The sequence below is a fragment of the Otolemur garnettii genome, unplaced genomic scaffold, assembly GCF_000181295.1.
Source record: "Otolemur garnettii isolate 467f Iridium unplaced genomic scaffold, OtoGar3 scaffold00236, whole genome shotgun sequence".
In the NCBI taxonomy this organism is placed as follows: Eukaryota; Metazoa; Chordata; class Mammalia; order Primates; family Galagidae; genus Otolemur; species Otolemur garnettii.
This window is the reverse complement of record NW_003852631.1, coordinates 1,816,054-1,840,690: the sequence shown is the minus strand read 5'-3', so window position 1 is coordinate 1,840,690 and position 24,637 is coordinate 1,816,054. Positions and strand designations below refer to the sequence as shown.

The 24,637-nt window shown below is 38.7% G+C and overlaps 1 protein-coding gene across 1 annotated transcript in view; it reads left to right on the top strand.

Annotated features, from left to right (window-relative positions):
• Positions 1-24,637, top strand: part of RNF13 (ring finger protein 13) — a 140,006-nt gene that overhangs the window by 26,100 nt on the left and 89,269 nt on the right. Inside the window, exons 2-3 of the mRNA XM_023508278.1 lie at positions 5,346-5,475; positions 12,827-12,907. Of these exons, the coding sequence (XP_023364046.1) occupies positions 5,362-5,475; positions 12,827-12,907 (195 nt within the window). The 5' untranslated portion in view covers positions 5,346-5,361. The remainder of the gene's footprint in view (positions 1-5,345; positions 5,476-12,826; positions 12,908-24,637) is intronic.

Below are 24,637 nucleotides of genomic sequence, written 5' to 3'. Positions count from 1 at the left end.
GCTGTTCCCTAGCTTGTTGTGCATTCTTTCTAAAAATCGAGACTTTTTAAAAATGCCGCAGGACGTGGGAGAAATTGTTAAAAATTGGGACTGTCCCTCCAGAAGTGGGATGTCTGGTCACCTTATTATATCCATTAGAGTCTGCTTTATGAATTGAGGAGCATTCTGGTAGAGTGCATAAATGTTCATTATTGAAATCTCTTCATGTTGGGTGTTTCCTTTGACCAACATGTAGTGACCTTCCTTATCTTTCTTTATCTTTGTTGGTTTAAAGCCAATTGTATCTACTAAAATTGCAACCCCTGCTTTTTTCTGGTTTGCATTTGCCTGTAATATACAAGTCCATCCCTTCTCCCTGAGTCTACTTTTATCCTTTACGGTAAGGTGAGATTCTTGTATACCTCAGATATCCAGTCTGAGTTTATGTATCCAGTATATGCCTCTTTAGAGGACAATTTAAGCCATTTACATTAATTGAGAGAATTGAAAAGCCTGGTTGTGTTTTGGGTATCATGATTTTCAGCAGTTCAGTGGACATTTTTAATCCTTTCACCACTGTGGTAGTGGTTTTACTTTGGCCATAGAGCATTGTGCTGGTCATTGTGGTGGATGGGTCTGAGAATATCCTGGAGAGCTGGTTTAGTTATGGCAAATTTCGTAAACATGTCTATGTCATTAAAGTATTTGATTTCTCCATCATAAATGAAACTCAGTTTAGCTGGATACAGGATCCTGGGCTGGAAGTTTTGTTTTAGGAGATTGAAGGTCGATGACCCATCTTCTTCTGGCTTGAAACATTTCGGCTGAGAGATCTGCAGTCATTCTGATATTTCTCCCTTTGTAGGTGATGCTTTTATTATGTTTGGCTGCTTACAGAATTTTCTCCTTCACCTTAACTTTGGCAAAGTTAATCACAATGTGTCTAGGAGATGCTTTATTTGGATGAGTCTTGCTGGGCTTCTGAAACTGTCTGCTATCTGAAGTTCTGTATCTCTTGCAATGCTTGGGAAATTCTCCTCCAAAATCTCTTGGAGTAAAGCATCTGTACCTTTAGGACCATCCTCTTCTCCTTTGGGAATTCCTATAAGACAAATGTTTGACCTTTTGGAGTGATCCCACAGCTCTCTCAGGGAGTGATCAGTTTTTGCTCTCCATTTGTCTGCCTCTTTGAGTGTTTGGGAACGTTCAAAAGCTTTGTCTTCAGTTTCAGAGATCCTTTCTTCTGCCTGGTCAACTCCATTACTGAGGGATTTTACTGCATTTTGGAGCTCCTCAACTAACTTTTTGTTTCCTTGAGCTCTGTTATCTCTTTTCTTATTATGTCCATATCTTTGGTGACTTGGGCTTTGAACTCATTAATTTCTTGAGACAACGTTAGAACTACTCTTAGAATTGATTTTCTATCTTTTCTTCCATTCTGTTTATCTTATTTGCAATCCATATTCTAAATTTGATTTCTGACATTGTTGCTGATTGTCTATGCATGGCATCTTCAGTTGTATCTCCTTTGTCATTTCTTGAGGGTGGGGATTGATCTACTCTGTTTATTCATGTTCCAGAGATCTTGCTGTTGGGTTTGCACCATGTTTATTTTCCACCATTTTGTTATTAGAACTGGTAAGGTAAGATTGAATTGGGGTTCCCAGGTAGTAGAGATAGCCCCTTATCAAAGTGCTAGGCTTTGTAATTGTGGCTTATATCCTCCAACCTTACAAAGGCTCCTTTCAGAGTTTTGGCTGGAGACTTAGAAGACCTACTTGGTGAGATAGGCACAAGCTAGCTGTTTTTATATCAGCCAACCTTTACCCTATCCTAAGAAACCACAGTATTAAGTTTAAATCTTGACTCTGAAGAGAAAACAGCATTGGCACCCAGGCCCCACCCTTTAGTTCTTTTCTGCTACAGAACTTTGAAGGTCAACCTCAGAATGTCCCCTGTAGATAACCCCAGAGACAGGTTCCAATTAAATTGTCTCAGGCAGTGCAAACCCTGCTCAACAGAGAGGGATTTAAGGGTCTCCACCAGCACAATTGGAGCCAGGGATCCACACTCCCTCCCTCCAGACTCAGTCCACATTGTTGTCTGTTTCTCTGTTTGCAGGCCCAGTTGGAGCCAGGGACCACGCCTCCGCCCACTGGTCTCAGGCCACACCCAGCTAGCCTTTGCTTGCCAGAACCGCTGGAGTCAGGGGACCACGCCCCTGCTTGCCAATCTCAGTCCACTGCCTGGCAAGCTTCTGTTTGCAGGCTCTTTTAGAGTCAGGGCACCTCACCCTGCCCACAGGTCCCAGTCAGCCTCTGCTCACAAGCCCCGCTGGAGATAGGACCACGCCCTAGTCCTTAGGTCTTGGTTCACACTCAGCAAGCTACTGCTCAAGAGTTCTGTGGGATTCAGGGGACCATGCCCTTGCTCTCAGGTCTCAGTCCATGCCTACCAAGCCTCTGCTCGCAGGCCCAGTAGGGGCTGGGGACCAGCCCTATCTGCTGAACTTAGGCCACACAGGGCAACTACTCTCCTGCTGTGGGTGCTGTCAGAGCCAGGGGTTCTGCACCCCGTCCTGCCAGACACCGCCCAAACCGAGGGTCAACACCACCAGTGGCTGGAGATAGTCATAATCAAGGGACTGCTCCACCTGCTGCCAAGTGTCCCTTTCTTCCCACTCCCTCTTTCTTCCCCATTAGTCACAGATTCCATCCTAATGGTTGGCGGTCCACACTATGCCCAGATCTCTCAGGACAAGACCAAACACTCTGTGCTCTGCAGGGGGCAGAACTTCAGACAGCCATGCGAGGGGGAAAGGGTGGACTGGGAGTTTGGACTTATGGGGGAAAATATCTGTTCAATTTTATGCCTGGGGGTGGTGGTATCTAGGTTCATAAGTGGGACCTCCCGGGAGAAAGAGACTTGGAGTTTAGTGGCTCTCTCCAGTGAGGTAAAATGAGAGGTCTCTTGTTCCTTGCTCATTCGTAGATAACCTGTGGCAGGGCTCCTGCTTAGGGGAGTGGTCTCCCATTCCTCTAGTCGATAGGCTTTGTACCTGTAATTTGTTTTCTTGAATGCTCTTCCTTAGAGTTACAGCTTGCTGAACTTCTTTCTTGGCTCAGTGCCCCAACTTTGGCTTCATAGAGTCCGATTCTGTCCAGTTTTTCTTCCTCTACTCAGGAGCTTCTGCTGAGGGTTGCTACCAGTTGGCCATCTTCCCAGAATTCCTTAGTCGACAGATTCAATACAATCCCTATCAAAATCCCTATGAATTTTTTTTTTTTTTACAGAAATAGAAAAATCCATGCTAAACTTCATGTGGACTCTCAAGGGATCCCTAAATAGCCAAAACAATATTGAAAAAGAACAAAACCAGAAATATCCTTTTCCTCATTACAAAACTTGCTACAAAGCTACAGTGATTAAAATGGTGTGATACTAACACAAGGACAGAGCACTTAGAAAAAGGAATAAAGAATAGAGCCCAGAAATAAAGTGTCATATATATGGTCAAGTGGCCCAAGAGTGCCAGGATCATTAAGTGGGGAAAGGAGTTATACACAGTGTTTTCAACAAATGGTATTGGGAAAACTGAGTGTGCACACGTGAAAGAATATGGTTGGACCCTTACCTCACGGAAAAATGAACTCAAAATGGATCAGAGACCTAAATGTCAGAGCTAATACGTATATGAGACTCTTAGAAGAAAACTGAGGGACAAACCTTCATGACATTGGAATTGGCAGTAGGTACAGTGTGTCTTCAATTTGCTAAATATGTATTTGAATATACAGTGGGCCCTTTGTGCCCATGAATCCATGGATTCAACCAGCCCCAGCTCAAAGATAATTGAGATAAAAAAGCACCTGTACTGAACATGGACAGGCTTTTTTTCTTATCATTACTCTCTAAAGAATACAGTGTAACAACTATTTACATAGCATTTACATTGTATTAGTTATTATAAGTAATGCAGAGATAACTATAGGTTATGTGCAAATAATATGCCATTTTATATAAGGCCCTTGAGCATCCTCAGATTTTTGGGGGGCAAGTCCCCACAGATACCAAGGAACAACTCTACACAGTGTTATGTTATAAAATATATTTTACTTAAGAAACTGATGCAAGAGATCTATGTTTTAACAATAGCTTATTTAGATATAATTCACACAGTGTAAAATTCAGCCACTTATACAGCACAGTGATTTTTAGTATATTTATATAGTTGTGCAGCCATCACCACAATCTAATATTAGAACATTTTCATCACCCCTCCCTCTGCAAAAACACCCCTCATCCATTAGCTGTCATTCCTTATGCTCACTTTCCCCTCCCCCAGCCCCTCCGCCCTACCTGCCCAGCCCTGGTCAACCAGTAATTTACTTTCTTTGTCTGTGGAACAAGTCTGTACTTTAACATGTTTTCATTTTCATTTCATCTCTTCTATTAATGGCTTTGTAAGATAGTAGTTTAAAAATTATTCACAGGTGTTTTACTTTCAATGTTTCAGTTAAAGATTAAGAGTTTGAGTCTGTATGGTGGCTTTCAAATCCAGAGCACTTACCAACAATAATTGTCATCAAAATTGGTATTACACGAGTTGATGGTATTTAATGAAGTAATCTATTTAAAAGGGGCTTGTTTTTGTAAACTTTGTTTTTACTTGTTTAAAAGTATATTATACGATTGAAGTTTATGAATGAGGATGTTGATATTTACTTGGTTAACATTTAGTCTTTCATGGTATTTGTTTTTCTTTGTACAATAGGTAGCATGTAGAGGACAGGGTGGATTTGGGATAGTTAGGAGGCTGCCGTTAGGGTACAGAAAGACAAAAAATTGTAAATTGTTAGGAGGTAAAGGATAGAAAGTATTACTTTATGATAAGCAGCTATTCCTTACCCTCCACCATCTAATGTGGATGCAATATGCAAGAGTAAATAAAAAGTAAATTTACACATGACTTTACATTGAATCAAAGGCTGATTTTTTTTAAATTGCAGAAAACTTTAAAGCAAAAGCATTTGTGCATGTGTGTTAACTGTTAATACAGTTGAAATCTAGTTTCTTTGAAAACTGGGTTTGTAGACCATGCTGTGAACAGCACTATGGGAAGATGTTTGTTTTGTGATTAAAACACAGAGCTTAGAGTCTTCATGAATTACGTATTTGAATAATCTTGGATTTTTACCTACATATCCAAATCTGTGTAAATTCTTATGATTTTGAAAATATAGACTTTAATTTTAATGTCAACATGTTTGTAGTTGAAAGGGGTATTTTTGGATATTAAGAATTGATATATCAGATGACTGAATCAAGCACCAGCTCTCACTGTTACTCATCTCCTTGTCTTCTAGGTGGTTTTACTGCGCGATGCTGCTCTCCTTAGGGATGCTCATGCTGTCGGCCACACAGGTCTACACCATCCTGACTGTTCAGCTTTTTGCATTCTTAAACCTACTGCCTGTAGAAGCAGACATTTTAGCAGTAAGTACAGTAAAATTTATCCATGTCTAAAGTCATCTCTTAAAGAAAAACTTTTAGCCCTGAATGATGGAATCTTACGTTTTTACCTACACACATACCCAAGTACAAACACATAGTTACTTGAAAGTGGGGCATCTTATTCCTTTTTTATTGCTTAATATTTAATGTAAGATCTCATGCATAATAAGTACCTGATACATGATGTTGATTTTTGAGCCCATGGGGGCTTGTGCACATATAACTGTAAGTTCATGTGTTTATGTAGTATTTTACTGTTTTTCTTGGTACCAGTGTATCTCTGATGACTTTAAGATCTCAATGGTATCTCTTTTGATAATAATATTTAAACAAATTCTACAAGATGTCCATAGAAAATGTCAACCTAAGATTAGCATTCATGTATCAGAAGAAAACACAGTGATCCTGTCTTTTTTTTTTTTTTTTGTAGAGACAGAGTCTCACTTTATTGCCCTTAATAGTGTGCTATGGCATCACACTGCTCACAGCAATCTTTAACTCCTGGACTTGGGCAATTCTCTTGCCTCAGCCTCCCGAGTAGCTGGGACTACAGGCACCCGCCACAATGCCTGGCTATTTTTTTGTTGCAGTTTGGCCGGGGCTGGGTTTGAACCTGCCACCCTTGGTATGTGGGGTTGGCGCCCTACCCAACAAGCCACAGGTGCCGCCCAGTGATCTTGTCTTTGGTTATAGTTAGAAACGTTCTGAAAGTAGAAAATTGTTCCTTAAAACCTTAGATGTTCTCACTAGGTTACTGTCCTACTGTCTTCTACACTTGAAGTGTATGGACAGTCTCTGACTTTAGATGGTTCAACTAATTAATGATTTTTTTTTTTTTTTTTTTTTGAAATGGAGCCTCAAGCTATCCCCCTGGGTAGAGTGCCATGGCATCACACTCACAGCAACCTCTAACTCCTGGGCTCAAGCGAGTCTCCTGCCTCAGCCTCCCAAGTAGCTGGGACTACAGGCGCCCGCCACAACGCCTGGCCATTTTTTGGTTGCAGCCATCATTGTTGTTTGGTGGGTCCGGGCTGGGGATTCGAACCCACCACCTTAGGTGTATGTGGCTGGCGCCTTAGCCGCTTGAGCCACAGGCACCAAGCCGATTTTTTAACTTTATGATGATGCTAAAGCCATATGCATTCTGATGAATACTCCTGGAGTATGGAGTTATGGAGTTATGTCCCGACAAACCCATTGTAAGATGAAAATATTGTGAGTAGAATTTGACTTATAAAATATTTCTGACTTACGATATTTTTAATTTTTGAGGGATTTATGCAGATGTAACTCCCATTGTAGGTCAAAGAACATTAGTTTCTATTTTCTGTTTCTCATTTTTTTCAAATTAGAAAAAGAGGACATAGCTGTATGTGTGTGCATGTATGCATGTGCACACACATACACCAATACTTTAGGTCTGTGCTGAAGACCTACTGTTTTTACTTTATGATGCAACTGATTTGCTTAGTGATATCAGGTGAGAAATAGAAGGGCTAGAATTAGTGCTTACCAAAGGTTAACGTGGTTCTTACCTGTGCTTCTGCATATTGTGGCACTTCTGGAAGATTCCAGGATCATTATAGAACTTGGGCAAGCCAGGCTGGTTTCCACACTGTAGCTTTTGAAAGCAGAGTAACTTTAGTAGTCTAGTAAGATTTCACACCCTCTGTCACCCTTTTTAGGGAACTTGTTGATTAGGCTTATTTCCTGGAATAGTCTGGGTCTTTTTCATGTGGAGTTGAAGGAGACTCTTTAAGGATTAAATCCACTGCTTTTCAAATCTCCCCTTTAGATTGGTCCCCAAAGTCTTGGGAATATTCTTGCAATGACATTCTCCTGTTTCCCTTTACTCCTTTGATTTCTTCCATTTTGTTTTTCTCTTTCTCCCCTTCTTGTTGTTAATGCTTGTCATTCCTTTTGTCTTCTTTCTTTCTTTTATGCCTGAGGGAGATTTTTATTCTAGGTCCAACTGTCTGATGGGTTAAATGATCTTCAGCAGACTGCTTTGGGACTTAAATAGCTGTATTACCCTGATCAAATTACTTAGCTGCTTATAAACCCCTCAGTTTATTTACAAACTCTGGAGTGTTGTGGTGATGATTAAATAAGCCAAACTGCTTAGAACAGTAACAGGCATGTAGTAAATGTTTTGTGTATCATTTTTAATCTTCATGATTGAGGTGGGTGCCAGCTGCCTCATCACCCCCCCCAGATGGATGCCGGCAGCCTCATGACGGCCTCACACCACCCCCGGGTAGGAGGAAGGGGAAAAATTGGTAAATGAAATGATGCCAAGTACCATTAGTCTTAGATGGGTCTGGATCAGGCGGGAACAGAACAAGATAAGAACTAATGTGCCAAGTACTGTCATGATGAGAGTTAACAAGCTAAGTGCTGTGACAAATTGTTTTACTTACTCACTAATTGCCCGATCTGTTTCATGTGTTGCCATATCTGCTTTATGTGACCTTTACATTACCTATCTGCTAATCCGTTAAATTGCAAGGTTCACGTCTGTAAAAGGGATCATCATGACCCTGTGCTTGCTTTTTGCTTCTTTTGCCAACTTTTAGCTCACCTGTTTGTCCCTTTGCCAACTTTCAGACTAGAAAAACCCCAACTTTAGACCCCTCTAGGCTCTCTGAGTTAGTCTGCTTTAGACTTTGCTGAGACAGCTCTGCGGTTAATAAGACTCCTTTTTAAACTTCTAATTTGAGTCGGTGGTCCTTATCTTGCCCCATAACAATTATAACTATCATTCTAATCATCCCTCACTCACCCTCTCGAGAAGATAGGAAACTATCTGAGCTTTGTTTTTTAATTAGAGACAAAACAAAATGTTATTTGTAGAAGAACAATCCATCCTTTCTGCCAACAGTATTCCCTGTGCATCAGGCATTGATGTGTGGGATATATGTTGATGTCATCTACTAGGGGAACCATGAGCCTGGGTGCTGCTTAAATCTGCTCTCTGTGCTGGCACTGGAGGACAGAGGCTGACTGAATGCAGAGAGCTGGAGGGGAGTAGCTTATGAAAGCATATAACTTGTAAAAAGGGGAACTAAAAATCAAGGCAGAGGAACTGGATGTGACACAATCATTCAAAGGAAGAAAATCAGGAAGTAGAAAACATTAGCTTGCCCTTAGTTGTGTAAGGGCATCCCTGAAATCTGAGCTTGTAGTAAAACAGATTTAAATAAATTGGACATCAGGGTGATTCTGTTTACATTTGCAGAAGAACTGGGATACCTCTTTTGTAAGGAAAAGTCAACTTTGGTTGTATTATTTGTATGCCAAGGTGCCCTTCATTTTGGTGTTTGTAGGGTTTTGTTGTTGCTGTTGGCACTGAATTCCCACTTGACTTTTAACTCTTTGACAACAGTGTTTGTCCAACTAGTTGGTGAGTTCTGAGAGGCTGTGGAGATGCTACTGAAGTATGTCTCTGACCTGTCAGTAAGCCCTATTACCCTGAGTGCCTGGAAGGCAGGACTGTGTCTTCTAAACTTTATGTTCCTGACGCCTCGTGTCAGTTACACAGCAGGGATTCAGTACATGTTTGAGCTTAGTACCTTCCTGTAGAGATTTAGTTCTGTCATATTTTCTTTTAATAGCATTTTTTCCTTGGTACTTTTAGATAATTGTTTTCACCTTTTATCTCATTGTTTCTCTTTCCTTTGACTCCCAAATGAATATAACGTTATTTATATAGATTTATGATAGAAACATGGCATTTTAGAACTGTACTTTAGAGATAACTACATCAGCCTAAATATTCTTAGGCCCACAGACCACAGCTGACTGATTAGCTTTGAGTTGTGCTATGATCTTATTGAGAGAGGTATCCATCTTAGATCTTAGTTTCATAGAGTCAGGCAATCTAATTTTGATTGATCCTCAATCTACCTTTTGGTTTTGTTGTCTAGATTTTTCAGAGAGAATTGGTTTCTTGGATAGTTGTGAGGGTCAGAGATTGAAGTAAGCAGAGAAGTGCCCAACACCTGGTAGTGTGAATGGATTGGATTATATAGCATGATAGTCATGAGCTTCAGCCATGGAGTTATAATCTGAGCTGAATTTCAGCTCTACCTCTAGGTAGTTACCTGACTTTGGGTGAATTAGTTAACACTTCTTAAATTGTAGTTAACTACTTATAAAAGTGGGAATGTATGAAAGACTTCATAGGTAGTAGGTTAAGAGCCAGGGCTCTGGAGCCAGACTGCCTGGGTTAGAATCCTGGTTCTAATTTATTAGAGCAAGTTATTTTCAACCTTTTGTGGTCAGTCCATAGAATAATAATCTCCAACCGTTTTGGTACCAGAGACCATGTTTCAAGGAAGATAGTTTTTTTTCATGGATGGAGTGGGGTGAGGGTGGGGCAAGAGGCAGAACTCAGGCGGTGATACAGGGATGGGGAGTGGCTGAAACTTCACTTGCTTATCTATTGCTTAGCTCCTGCTGTGCACCCAGTTCCTAAAAGGCCACAGACTGGACCAATTTTTGTCACCAATTTTTGGCACCTGTTTCATGGAACATAATTTTTCCATGGATAGGGAAGCGGTGTGGAGCAGATGGGATGGGAGGTGGAGCTCAGGTGATGATAATATGTGGCCTGGTAACAGTTTGTGGTAACAGTTTGTGTACCTCTGCTGGTTGGCAGCCCAGGGGTGAGGACCGCCTTTATTTTGGTGTCCCAAAAGTCACCTCACGTAGGGAAAATGGGAAATTGTAGGTAAATGTGCCTTTATTTACAAAATATTCATTATAAAATTGTATAAAGGAAGACAACAAATAGAGAATATTTTGTGACTATTTTACAAACTTTTGTAATTCATTTTCCGCTATGTCTGATGACCTAGGGGCAGTTTTTGGGACACCTTGTAGAAAGACAATGGTAGCAATTGTGGCCTATTTTTGTTGAGTTTTTGTGAGGATTAGATACATCAGTACCTATAAAGTGAAACATGATGTGCTCAATAATTGTTAACTACTACTTTCTAAATTCAATTAAACCTTCTGTTAAGCCTGCTGGCAAGAAGGATGATTGATAAAGGGAAATACTCCTTCAAAATAGGTGTACTCAGACTGTTACATGGTAACTGCTGAGGGTGGGATTCGAGAGAAGAGCAACTATTTTCTTCTTCAGATTTATTTGACAGTGACTATGCTTTAATGTTAGGAATATCATTCCTCTTTCCCTCATACCAAAAAAGTAAAGCACCTCTGTTTTGTTTTTTTTAATCTTATTTACAGTGGAAATGTTTTTGGTTTTAACCAATGTGATTTTGAGAGGCAGTGTGAGAGAATCCTTATTTTATTGTTAGGGAAATACAAAGTGATTTCAGAGCAAAACTTATTCCAAGTCCCAATGTTACAAGTTCAAGTTATATATTTTATTTCTGTAATTTTAGCAACAAAAGTAAAAATGGGTATTTTAGTATAGTAGTAGATTTTCTGTCTCCTGATTTTAGCAACAAAAGTGATAAATGGGTATGTTAGTATAGTAGTAGATTTTCTGTCTCCTGATTTTAAAATTGCATTTAAAAAGTATACTTATATACATATATATTATTCTTTGGTTTATATTCATTAATCTAGATCACTGTCTTTATATTGGTGTCCTTGGTTTGGAGGATAAATGATTTTCTCAAGTTCAACACTAAGCAGAGTGTAGTTGACTTAATTAAGAAAGATGTTTTAATTAAGAGATTAAATGATAAATTGTGATAATGGGTTTAAAAGCACTCTAAAGCGTTTTGTAAACTATAAAGTACTCTGCAAATACAAACTATTGTTGCTGTTATGGCAGTGGGCAGTCACCCAAAAGCAATTACCATGTATACTTCCTGGTCTCCAAGTACACTACTAGACTGATTATCCCAGAGGTAATGGGATGGATAGGTACTGTGCCCAAATTCAGGCGCTTGAATCACAGAGTTTATTGAATTAATTATAAACATACAGTGAGAAGCAAAGATAAAAGCTGGGTGTGCTAAGTGCACTTAGAACCAGGTTTGGGTGAGATGTAAGAACCACACTACCTGAATCCTGTGTTACCTGTTACAGTTTGTCTAGTCTCTCTCTTCTGCTGCATTAGCTTGCCCTGTTGACAGTGTGATTAACAGGACCTGAGCTGAGGGTAAGCCAGGGGGACTTGACAGTTAGAAGGTATCTGGATCCAACATTTGCTTGATTGATTGGAGAAACCCAGGGCATTCATACTTGGTAACAGCTACCACTTGCTGTTAAACTGTGGAGCTGTTTATTTGCATGCCTGTGTCAGATGACACAAGAGACTAGAGTGGGGCTCACTAAAGGGTATTTGATTTAGGGATGACAGCTGTTAATTTAGACATGTGACCTAATCCATGTTTTGTGAATATTTAAGGTTTACTTGATTCTTGTATCTTTTTCTAGCTCTATAACACTCTTACTTTGTTCCTTTTGTCCATCTTCAAACCATCCTTTTGATTTACATTCAAAACAAATGTGTTCTTTTTTTTATTTACAGCCTACAGCTTATGGATTGACTGTTTTAATTTCTAGCATGACTGACTTTTCATTGGTGATTCAAAAGTTACTTTTTTACTTTTCTATGCTAATTTTATCCACCTTTCTTACTTCTCTTGCTTTCTATATAGCGGATTGAACATTGTTAAATAATGTTCAGTTATTTATTTATTATCACTATTATCTTCAAAAAATATAACAAACTCTTGTTTTGTTTTATTTTAGAAGAGAACTAATAAATATTGTAGCATAGGAATCTTTGTTTGTATGGACATAGCAAAAAATTTGAATACCTTCAGCTTTCTCTGTGTATGTATTTCATTGAGTTTAGTCTTTTGATTATATAGCCCTGGATAAAAATGTTTAGTTTATGTCAAAATTGACAATGCCTTAAAAATATCATTTGATGCTGTTTTTTTCTCCGGTAAAGTCATCTTTCGTGTAAATCCCTCCTGTTAAACTGTTATAATAGAGAGAAAATAAAATGGAATTCTCTTGCTGGAAGATGATCTGTCTAGAATATTCCTTGCTAGGAAATTGTCTGCAGGAAAAACTCAGCAGCAGGATGTTTAATGTTACAGAATTACCGTTTGAGAATAATGTATGAAATAGAAATCCAATTTAAGCAGTAGTATATGTTGTAAATTGTGTTTTTCTTTGCTATTTTAGTGGATGCACATTTACAAAGTTCATTTTAGTGCAGTAAAATGACTGTTATAGTAAATCAGAATGGTAGAAATAATCTACATAATTTAATAAACTTTTGTTTTTAATGTTATATGTAAATTGGTTTTAACGTGATTATTTTTAATTTTATATTTAGTATAATTTTGAAAATGCATCTCAGACATTTGATGACCTTCCAGCAAGATTTGGTTATAGACTTCCAGCTGAAGGTTTAAAGGTAAGAAAAGATAATAATATATCTTAGGTCATAAGGTGATTTTTATTGTTCATTGTTACTTACAGAATGAAAACATTTCTTACTATTTATTATTATAAAACCCATATGTAGTCATTTGTAGAAGGTACTCAAACTATTCAAAAGATCTGAAAAAGAAAGTGAAAAATCACCTGTGATTGCATTATTCTAGACTAGCCACTGTTAACATTTTGGTACATGATATGTCAGACCTGTTTTTCAGCATATGTGCCATGTGTATGTGTGATTGTAGATGTATGTACATATGTGTATATATTTATTTATGTAAATGCTGACATATATAGCTAATCTATATTTAATACTAATGGAAACATGTCACTTGGTTACTCAACTTTTTCACTTGTGTATCTTTTCATGCTGATAGGAAAGGATCTACATTATTATTTGTAATGGCTGTATGGTTTTACAACATCATGAAATAGTATGGTTTTTGAATATTGATTTAATTTTTCATAGTAGACATTTAGGTTGTCCAGCTTTTACTTTTGCAAACATTGTTGCAATGAGTATTTTCATACTTGTGTTCATCCATTTTTTCTATAGGACATATTTCCAAATGTAGAATTCCTTTATTCCTGGCATACACATTCAAATTTTTTATTCTGTATTTCTGGGTTGCCTTCCAGAATGTTTGGGACAATTTAGAATTCCATCAATAATGTCTGATCCTATCTGTCTAACAAGGGTACAAGTGAACTTTTCTAGAACTAGAATATAAATGTTTTGACACAATGACTATGCAAATGACATGAAATTTATGTGAACCAGCTTGATGAAAGTATTTCAAAATGTATATGAAAACACTACACTGTACCCCATGTTTGCATTAATGTATACAGCTATCATTTAATAAAAAAATAAAAATAAAAAAAAGAGAAAGGAAAAAAAATTAAAATTGCTTCTGCATGTAAAAAAAAAAAGTCTGATCCTGTCCTTTTTCTCACACCCTCTTTAATACTAGATATGATCAAATTTTGGCTAATTTGATAAAAAAAGGAAATAAAGTTAAACATCTTAATGTTTTTTGTTGTGTATGGGTGTGTGTTGGGAATTGACTACTCTTTGCCTCTTTTAAAATTAAGATAGCTCTCTTTTTTATAGTGATTTGTATGAGTTCTTTATATATTGGAAGTATGGATTTATTGTTTTCATGTATGTTTCAGATGATTTCCTCAAGTTTTTCCTTATCTTTTAATTTTGTTTAAGGTTTAAGAAGTTTTTTGTTGGGCAGTGCCTGTGGCTCAGTGGGTAGAGTGCTGGCCTCATATACCAAGGGTGGCGGGTTTGAAACTGGCCCCAGCCAAATTGCAACAAAAAATAGCCGGGCATTGTGGTAGGCACCTGTAGTCCCAGCTACTTGGGAGGCTGAGGCAAGAGAATTGCCCGAGCCCAGGAGTTGGAGGTTGCTGGGAGCTGTGACGTCACAGCAATCTACAGAGGGCGATAAAGTGAAACTCTGTCTCTTAAAAAAAAAAAAACGAAGAAGTTTTTTGTTTATGTCGTTTAAAGTTATCTTTTTTGATTGCCTCTGGGATTATGGTTAAAAAGTTCTTCCTCATTCCAAGATACGATGAAGTTTTTGTGCTGTGTAAGTTAGAATAAATGAAATTGTGTAGATAATTCTACAGAGTGTTTTTAGTTTGTCCTGACTTTCTTAAAATTTCTTGTTGAAGTATCACAAACCTGTTATTCTCAGTTTGGATAGCAGGCACCTCTGGGAGAGGTGTATTAGCTTTTAATTTTAATTTTAATTTTTTTGTTAAGGAGGCCTGGGCTGGGTTTGAACATGCCAGCCCTGTGCTCTAACCACTGAGTATAGGCACCGAGCCTCAGCTTTTAATTTTTTAAAAGATTGAATTATTTTTAAAAAATTCCCTGCATTGGCTCAGCGCCTATAGCTCAACCGGCTAAGGCGCCAGCCACGTACACCTAAGGTGGTGGGTTTGAATCCCCAGCCCGGACCCACCAAACAACAATGACGGCTGCAACCAAAAAATAACAGGGCGTTGTGGCGGGCGCCTGTGGTCCCAGCTACTTGGGAGGCGGAGGCAGGAGACTCGCTTGAGCCCAGGAGTTGGAGGTTGCTGTGAGCTGTAATGCCACAGCACTTTACCCAGGGGGACAGCTTGAGGCTCTGTCTCAAAAAAAAAAAAAAAAATTCCCTGCATTGTATAACTATTTCTCATTGTAATGATACTTAATTAGAAAAGAAATATACCTTAAAAAAAAGAAACACCTTTTTTATTCCTTCCTTATCTATAGACATTAGTCACACTTCCATTTTCAGAACTAATTATTTTTAGTGATTTCATAAACCTGTACATATAGTGCTTCTTAATTCTTTTTTGTTTATTTTTTGTAACTTGTGTATATGAAACTTTTTTAATTCTTATAGTAGAATCTGTACTAGCTAGTTTTACGTAGAAAGAGATTTTTTTTTTGTTTGTTTTTCTTAGAACATTTTAGGCTTTCAGAAAAGTTGTGAGAACTTTTCCCAGACTGGCAGCTGTTACAGTCGTGCCACACCTCCCCACTTGCCTCTCTCTGTCCACCTTCTTTTGCACTGACCCGTCTGAAAGTAAATAGCAGCTACTGTAATCCTATAGCCTCCTTCTGCCAAGATCGAGGACTTCCCAGGAGAGAACAAGGACAGGCAAGTTATCCAAGGCTTCCAGTGCCCCGGGCATGTCCTTCAGGGCTTTGTGCAAATCCTGGGATCCAGTGGGAAATTTCTTATTGCATTTCCTTGTCTCCTACCTTTGCATTCTGGCCCCTCAACAAGGACAGGTTTGATAAGTCCAAGCCATGGTCTGGAGGGGCCTGATCATTACTTCTTGGTCAGACCCAGGTTGGACAATTTTGGCAAGAGTGATGCTGGGTGATGCCACAGCTGTCACGCCAGGAGGCTTGCAGTGTTAGTCTTTCCCTTGCCAGGCCATGCTGACAGTGATCACCTGGTTGCCATTTCTTTCTCTTAGCTTCTATTGAGGGCCCTTCTGGGTTACACACTTCTCTTGTATCCTCAGGTGGCTAGCAAAGTGAGGCAGCCCTCTGGGGTCTCTTTTCTAAGGGCTCTGATCCCATGAGGGCTCCACTCTTATGACCTCATCACCTCCCAAAGGCCCCACCTCCATATACCATCACCTTGGCGATTAGGATTTCGACACACAAATTTTGAGGGAACTCACTTGGTCCATTGCAGAGCCCTGGTTCCTTATAGGAGGGTGGTCTTTGGAAATCAGTTCTGGACGTGTTCACTGCTTCTGGGCTGTCACTGCTCCTAGGCACTAAGGACAGAGTGAGGAAATTCCCTACAAGCCCCTCCCAATGCCCCAGTGCTACCATGGTCCATCTCCCCCCACCCCCAACATGTCTGTGCCTCCCTTCAGAACAAGTCTATTGAAATGTCTGGGGTATAGCTGGGTAGGTGGCTCAGGCCTGTAACTCCACACTCTGGGTGGCTGAAGCAGGAGGTTCACTTAAGGCCAGGAGTTTGTGGCCAGTTTGGGCAATGTACCAAGACCCTGTCCCTAAGAAAAAAGTTTTTAAATTAGCCAGGCGTGATGGTGTGCACGAGTAGTCCCAGCTTGCCCAGGAGGCCAAGGCAGGAGGATTTCTTCAGCCCAAGGGTTCAAGGCTGCAATGAGCTGTGATCACGCCATTGCCCTCCAGCCTGGGTGACAGGGTGACATCCCATCTCTAAAAAAAAATTGCTCTTGGGAAGAAGCATACAGAGAAGGGAACCCAGGAGAGAAAGAATTTCTACTATATCAGTGTGTCCCTAACCAGCAGCCCCGTGACTTCAGCCAGGGGCCAGAAGAAGGATAAGCTGCTTGGGACCCCAGGACCCCTCTGAGGGCTGCTCCATGAAGGGACCTACAATGGCAGGAGGCTTAGGGGATAACCTGGGGGCTGGATAGGCCCTGCATTCAGGTGCCTGTAAATTTCTGTTCGCATTTTTTAAAAACATGTACTATGAAGATATGGCAGAAAATTCCAACAGTGCAGATGGCCAGGAAGCACAAGTGGAGGGCAACTTGCTTGTCAGAGGCCATCTGCAGGCGGCTCCTGGGTCCTTTCTCAGATGCCTTGCAAACACAGACTCAGAATGATCTAGCAGGATGGTTTTCCTCAATGTCTTATTCCCACTGCCACTCATATCAGGTTTTGAGGGCTGCTGAAGTACCACCGAGTGGAGGGCTTATAGCCCTAGACCTTAACTTCCTTGGTCTGGAGGTGCTGGTGGGGCTTTGAAGGTCCAAATGGGCTCCGCCCTGGCCTCCCCTCAGCCTTTGGTGTTCCTTGGCTTATTGGAACCTGCTCGCCACCTTCATTTTCAGGTAGAATGGTGTGTGTGTGCATGTCTGTCCAAATCCACCTTTTAAAAAATATTTATTCTCGACAGAGAAAAGCGACTTCAGGGCTTTTTTTAGGAGCATTTTTCAGGTGCTGCCCAGGTCTCCCCCAGAAAGGAATTTATAAAGTTCAAAGTATCATAGCCTAGAGATGCAGTTTCCACAGTGTTGCAGGAGTGAAACCCAGAACTTCCAAGAGGCTGCACTTGGCCCGGCGCCCATAACACAGGTGTTACAGCGCCAGACATATACACTGAAGTTGGCGGGTTTGAACCCAGCCTAGGGCAGCTAATCAACGATGGCAACCGCAACAAAAACTAGCCAGGCGTTATGGTGGGCTCCTATAGTCCCAGCTACTTGGGAGGCTGAGGCAAGAAAATCACTTGAGCCCAAGAGTTAGAGGTTGCTGTGAGCTGTGATGCCATAGCATTCTACATAGAGCGACCTAGTGAGACTCTGTCTCCAAAAAAAACCCAAAGAGGCTCCACATGATCTTAGTAAAAGGGCAAGAAGCCATAGGACCAGTTTCAAAGGGGACTGGTGGAGCCACTGGGTACACAGACCAAATTGTTTTTTCTCTCATTTGGAAGCCTCAAAACATTTCTGTGGTTTTACCTTAAAATATTCTGTGGTTTTACCTCAAAAGATTCTGTCTCTACTGCCACCAAAACTAATCAAAGAGAAACCCTGTGCCAGACTGTTTCCCCACGTGGGGACTCCCAATCCAACACCTGGATTTTTCTGATTGACTGTTTCTAGGTCATGTAGTTACTAGCCATGTACCTAGCTATGAAAGTGGTTGTGAAGTATGGTATACTTGTGTTATTTTTGTCAGCTAATTGTCAGCTCAGAAAATTTGAAGCACCAAGAATGATAGGATACTACTGCAATAATTACGCTGTAATGTGGTTCCCTCACCTACCCTGTGTTTCAAAGATTTTTTCAAAGTAGCACCTATAAATCTAGTGTGTTTATGTTAAACACTGCTTGGTATTGAATGTGAATGATCATAGTTTGTTAGTCATTTTCTATTAAAAGATATTTTGGTTTTTTAGCCAAAAGTGTTATTTCTTTTTTGTTATTTCAGATTAATATGAGGGTACATACAACTAGGTGACATTGTTTTTTTCTTTTTCTTTTTCTTTTTTTTTTTGGACATTGTTTATATTTGCTAGGTAAGGTCCAAGTTGTAGTTGGGCCCTTCAGGGGTTATTCTGTATACCTTTACACTGTACCCATTAAGTGAGAGTTTGCCAGTCTCTCTCCCACCTCCCCTTCTCTCTTCCCCCACCGTCCCACTTGAATTTGTGTTTTTCTCTCTTGTGGACATGCAATTGTTTATCTATTAGTTTCATATTAGTATTGAGTACATTGGATACCTGCTTTTCTTTTTCTTGAGACAGAGTCTCACTATGTCGCCCTCGGTAGAATGCCGTGGCGTCACAGGTCCCAGCAACTTCAAACTCTTGGGCTTAAGCAATTCTCTTGCCTCAGCTTCCCAAGTAGCTGGGACTACAGGCACCTACCACACGGCCATTTTTTTTGTTGTAGTTGTCATTGTTGTTTAGAAGGCTGGGCCAGGTTTGAACCCATTAACTCTGGTGTATGTGGCCGGCGCTCTAACCACTGAGCTGTGGGCACCTAGCCAGATACCTGCTTTTTCATTCTTGTGATACTTGACTGAGGAGAATGTTCTTCAACTCCATTAATGTTAAAAAATACAAAGTCTCCAACTTTTTCATGGCTGGATATTATTGCATGGTGTACATATACTAGAGTTTATTAGTCCATTCATATGTTTGACAGGTACTTGGGTTCATTCCATGTCTTGGTGATTTTGAATTGAGCTGCGATAAACATTCTAGTGCAAATGACCTTATGATAAAGTGATTTTTTTTTCTTCTGGTCTAGTAATGGGATTGTGGGATCAAATGGATGGTCTACATTTAGCTCTTTGAGGATTTTCCTTACTTCTTTGCAACGAGGCTATATTAGTTTGCAATTCTACCAGCAGTATAAAAGTGTTCCTATCTCTCAATATCCACGCCAGCATCTGCAGCTTTGAGACTTTGTGATGTGGGCCAATCTCACTGGGATAAGGTGATATCTCAGGGTGGTTTTGATTTGCATTTGTCTGACAATTAGGGATGATGAGCATTTTTTCATGTGTTACTTGGCCATTCCTCTGTCTTTTTCAGAGAATGTTCTGTTCCTAGTTCTTGCCTGCTTATAAATGAGATTATCTCCTCTTTTCTTGTTGATTAGTTTGAGTTCTCTATCAAGTCTAGTTATCAGCCCTTTGTCAGATTAGTAGCATGCAAATATCTTCTCCCATTCTGAAAGTTATCTGTATGCTTTAGTTGTACCTGTAACTATGCAGAAACTTTTTAGCTTGATCATATCCCATTTGTTTATTTTTGTTGTTATTGCAATTGCCAAGGTAGTCTTCTTTTATAAAATCTTTTCCCAGGCTTATGTTGTCAAGAGTTTTCTCCATACTTCCTTCTATAATTTTTATCATTTCCTGTCTTAAATTTAAATCTTTTATCCAGTGCAAGCCAGTTTTTATAAGTCGTAAGAGATGTGGGTCCAGTTTCAGTCTTCTACATGTGGCAAACCAATTCTCCAAGCACCATGAATTATATAGGGATTCTTTTCCCCAGTGTGCTTTTGTTTGGTTTATTGAAGATCAGATGGAGATATGTGGCTGGTTTCATCTGTAGGTTTCATCTCTATTCCATTTGTTTTTTATCCAAAGTGTTATTTCTCTAGAATAGAATTCTGAAAGTAGAATTGATGAATCAATGGATATATACATCTACAATTTTCATAGATATTGCCAAATTGCCTTTCCAAAGGTTGTATGAATTTATTCCTGTTAACAGTGTATGAGAATTTCCATCTCCCTATACCCTTGCCAATACTGGATATTATCAGTCTTTTTAACTTTTTCAGTCTGATAAATGAAAAAGTATTACCTTGTTTTAATTTGCATTTCTCTGATTTCCATTGATTTTGACTTGGCAACCTTTCTTTCATTCTAAAATGAGGAGTCAAACTATCCCTTCTCACTCAAGAGCTTTTTAAGTAAGCTTGTTTTAAGGAATTCCATTAACTCTTGATAACTGTAGCCTTATTGGCGCTCCTCTTCTACTATGTTCCTATAAATTCAGTCTACATTTAAAAGATATTTTGACAAATGTGTTTATTTATGCCAAAGAAGGTAAATAACTATTTGCTTTTTGCTCTGTGTCAATATAGGGCAAGCACAAAAATTAAATATGATGACAATAAAGAGAGAATATTCTAAAAAGTAGTTGTATTATTATGGCTACCTTTAATAGTTGCAGGATTGGTTTTGCCATGGCTGGAATCAGAATTAGAATTTAAAATACTAGCCTAGTTATTATTCTAAGGAAGACTTGATGATAATGAAGTGGGGTGGCTCACTGTATGTAGTATTATTATATTTGTAATAGCAAGTAAACAAATACGTTAAAAATATAACCAAGTTAATTTTTTTTTTTTTTAAGAGACAGAGTCTTACTTTGTCACCCTGGGTAGAGTGCTATAGCGTCACAGCTCACAGCAACCTCCAGCTCTTGGGCTTTAGGCTGAGGTGACCAGACGTCCCACTTTTGGCAGGACAGTCCTGCTTTTTAACAATGTGTCCCGCATCCTGTGGTATTTTAAAAAAGTCTCGATTTTTGGAAAGAATGCACAACAAGCTAGGGAACAGTGGGACAATGGGAAGGGAATATACGGTTTTCAGCTGCTGAAAAGGTTAATGTAACTCCATTTGGGAATGAAGAGGTTAACGTAACTTCATTTGGAAATGAAAAGGCTCATGTAAACTTTGTATTCCCCTCCTGGGCAAGGTTGCCCAGGTGGAATCCATATCAGAAGGAGACTGTCCCTCCCTCGCTTCTAGGCAAGGACATTTAGCTCAGAAGCTAAACTGTCTGGAACAAACAAATAGCACCCCCTCTCTAGAGGGTCCCTAACCATAAACAGCTCAGCCAATAGCAGCCTAGCCGACAAAACACCCGATGAAATTCCTCTATGCACTTTAAAAACCTCAGCTCACTTCACTAGGGGGTCGCCCTTCCTCCAGCCACGCTTAAAGGAAGAGTGGCCCAGGCATATGCTTTTTGTCTTTACATGTGTGTGGTGGTCTCTCAGTGGCAATTCTGGTCCCAACACTGCCATGTGGGTATTTTGCCAGGATATGAGTTTTATATTATTTTTATTAATTTTATAATGTTAAACTTTAATAATAACAAATAATTGTTGAGAACTGATAGAACTGCTTATCAAAGTTCGCATTGTTGATCAGTTGTTAGAATTCGACCACCATTGTTTGGACTTAATGAACAATGGCATTTTTTGGCATTGGCAACCACAAAAACATTTTCTAACTGTCTCTCAGACAATACACATGGTACTGCGTGCTAGTGCTAGTTAAACAAGTGATGTCAACAAATCAGCTATTCAGATAATTTAGGTAAGTAATTTATTTATTTATTTCATGAATTTAGCAGACAGTACTCGTATTATTTATATTTTATAGTGATAGCAAAAAGTCTAGCACTGGCCTTGAAAGTGACACGACTCATAAGGTATCATTATTAAAAAATATATATTGATAAGGAAAAGGTTAACTCTTGGGCATCAGCAAAAATCACAATAGAGAACAAATGTTTAGAAATATTTCATCAATTTGAAACAAACCATGTTTCATACAATAATGCACTAAAAACTGTGGGATAGGTGCTGTCCTTACCAGGAACTAATGCGACTGAACGCATTTTTTCAGAAAAACCACAATTAAGTGTTGAGACTTTGAAAGCCATTTTATGTGTAAAATATAATTTAACAGATTCTTGTGAAAAATTTTATGACCTTTTAAACAAGGACATCAATCTACTAAAAAAAATTCACTCAAATGAGAAATATGCCAAAGAATAAAATAATACTATACATAATTTTTTTCTTTTTTTTTTTGGCCAGAGCTGGGTTTGAACCCTTCACCTTCGGCATATGGGGCCGGTGCCCTACTCCTTTGACCCACAGGTGCCTCACTATATATAACTTTTTTTTAATGTATTATATTTGTAAATTGTACTTATTTTGAAATTTTAAAATATATATTACAATACTATTTTTGTGTTCTATGAAAATTTTTGTTGCTCCATATATACCATATTTTTAATTAAGAACCTCCCCTACCCTGTCAATGGTGTCCCACTTTACCGATGTTAAAATCTGGTCACCTTAGCTTAGGCGATTCTCTTGCCTCAGCCTCCCGAGTAGCTGGGACTACAGACGCCTGCCATGACAACAGACTATTTTTTGTTGCAGTGTGGCCAGGGCTGGGTTTGAACTTGCCACCCTTGGTATATGGTACTGGCGCCCTACTCCCTGAGCCACAGGCGCCACCGACCAAGTTAATTTTAAAATATGACATGGTTATTAAGAGATTTAGCTGAGAAATGTCTTTCTTTTAAATTTTGCCTGGAGAGTTTAGGCGGTATAGTTTTTTTGGGTATTCTGGTCTATATTCTGTACGTTTTATAGTATCATTGGATTCCATGAGGACCATGGAAGATATCAGATCGTAGAACACTTATCTATTGAAATTCTGCCCTTGTATTCCATTTACATATAACCCCAATATAAGGTTATTAGTATTTAAATGCTTTTTCCGTCATTCCCTATATTTTAAAAAACTGTTTCAGCATAGGAAAACCAGAAAGCCAACAAAATTGTTAGCTATTTGAGCTTTAATGCAAAAATACAACTTAAAATAAGGCATGTCATTATTGTAGAAGTTTTAAAAGAAACATTTTATATTTTACCTGGGGAAATGCCTTATTTTCAGTTTTATATTATGTTTGAGCGTTTAGGAAGGTAAATTTTTCAGATACTGTAACCTTTGAGTACTATTACTTTACAATTCATTTGAACAGTATATTTATAATATACATATTTAGGTAAAATTCAGAACTATAAAACAATTCTTTTATTTTGTTTAGAAAATAAACAGTGTTACCTAAGAGTATAAGTATAAAATTTTAATTTTTCTCCTAATTAGGCTCCTATTCCTTGCTGACCTTCTAGGCAGGGTCAGATTATTTAGAAGGTATTTATTAGCTTTATTCTTATTACCCTTTGTCTTCTCTATATTTAGAATTCTATTTTGGGGGAGGTCAGATTAGGATTTTTAAAAAGTCAAATGAATAGTTTAATTTGGTTAATTTATGCTGGTTAATTATTTATGCTGGTTAATTTTGGTTAATTTATATTTGGTTAAAGCCCAGTTCACATAAGGAACAAGCATAGCAAATCAGTCAGAGGGTGTTAAGACTTTCACAGGGTATGGAACAAACCTTCACCTGAGATGGTGTTTTTAAGAACTGTGTTTTCTTTTATAATGGTAGCTAGAGTTGGTGGACTGTTTCCTATTTTTGTGCTTTTTTACTAAGGCAGAAATGGCTATGCCTCAGATGGTCTACATATATCCCACACATCTTTTGTGGAATTCCCCAAATCTAACTTTGATCCCTTTTCTTTGTTCTATAGGTTGGGGTCTAAATTCTTCTACCATCTTTAGAATTTAGTTTCTTATCACTTTGGAAGTCAGAGGAGACTCGAATGTTTGATTTCATATGTTAATATATTCCTTCAACTTTTCTAGTTCATTATTTGGCATCTTTGTGGTTCACACAGTAGTTTTCATTAAATTTTTCTGCTAGATTTCTTGATTTCATATGGTAGAAGATTAATTTTTTTATTCTTACATCCATGAAAAAATTTTTTTACTAGAAAACTGATATATGTCCACCATAAAAATTAAGATGATACACACTTATATAAAGAATAATATTTGAATTATATTCATAATTATATTACATAATTTTACAACCAAGAGAATATAGTGGTAGACATTGGGTACATCTATGTGAATTTATATAGACACATTCCTGCCTTCATTTTATGTACTTAAATGTGCTATATTACAACTTAAAAAACTTGGCAATCTTGCATATCCAATATCATAGATAATTTTCTATGTAAAATATATGCATTCATATCATCATTCAGAGTTCTATAGTTTATTACAGTACTGAATTATACTGTAATGTAACCATTTCCCTATGTCATTGGACTTTTAGATTGCTTTTACTTTTAAAAAATGTTAATATTGGCTCGGTGCCTATGGCTCAACTGGCTAAGGCGCCAGCCACATACACCTGAGCTGGCAGGTTCGAATCCAGCCCAGACCCGCCAAACAACAATGACAGCTGCAACCAAAAAACAGCCGGGCGTTGTGGCG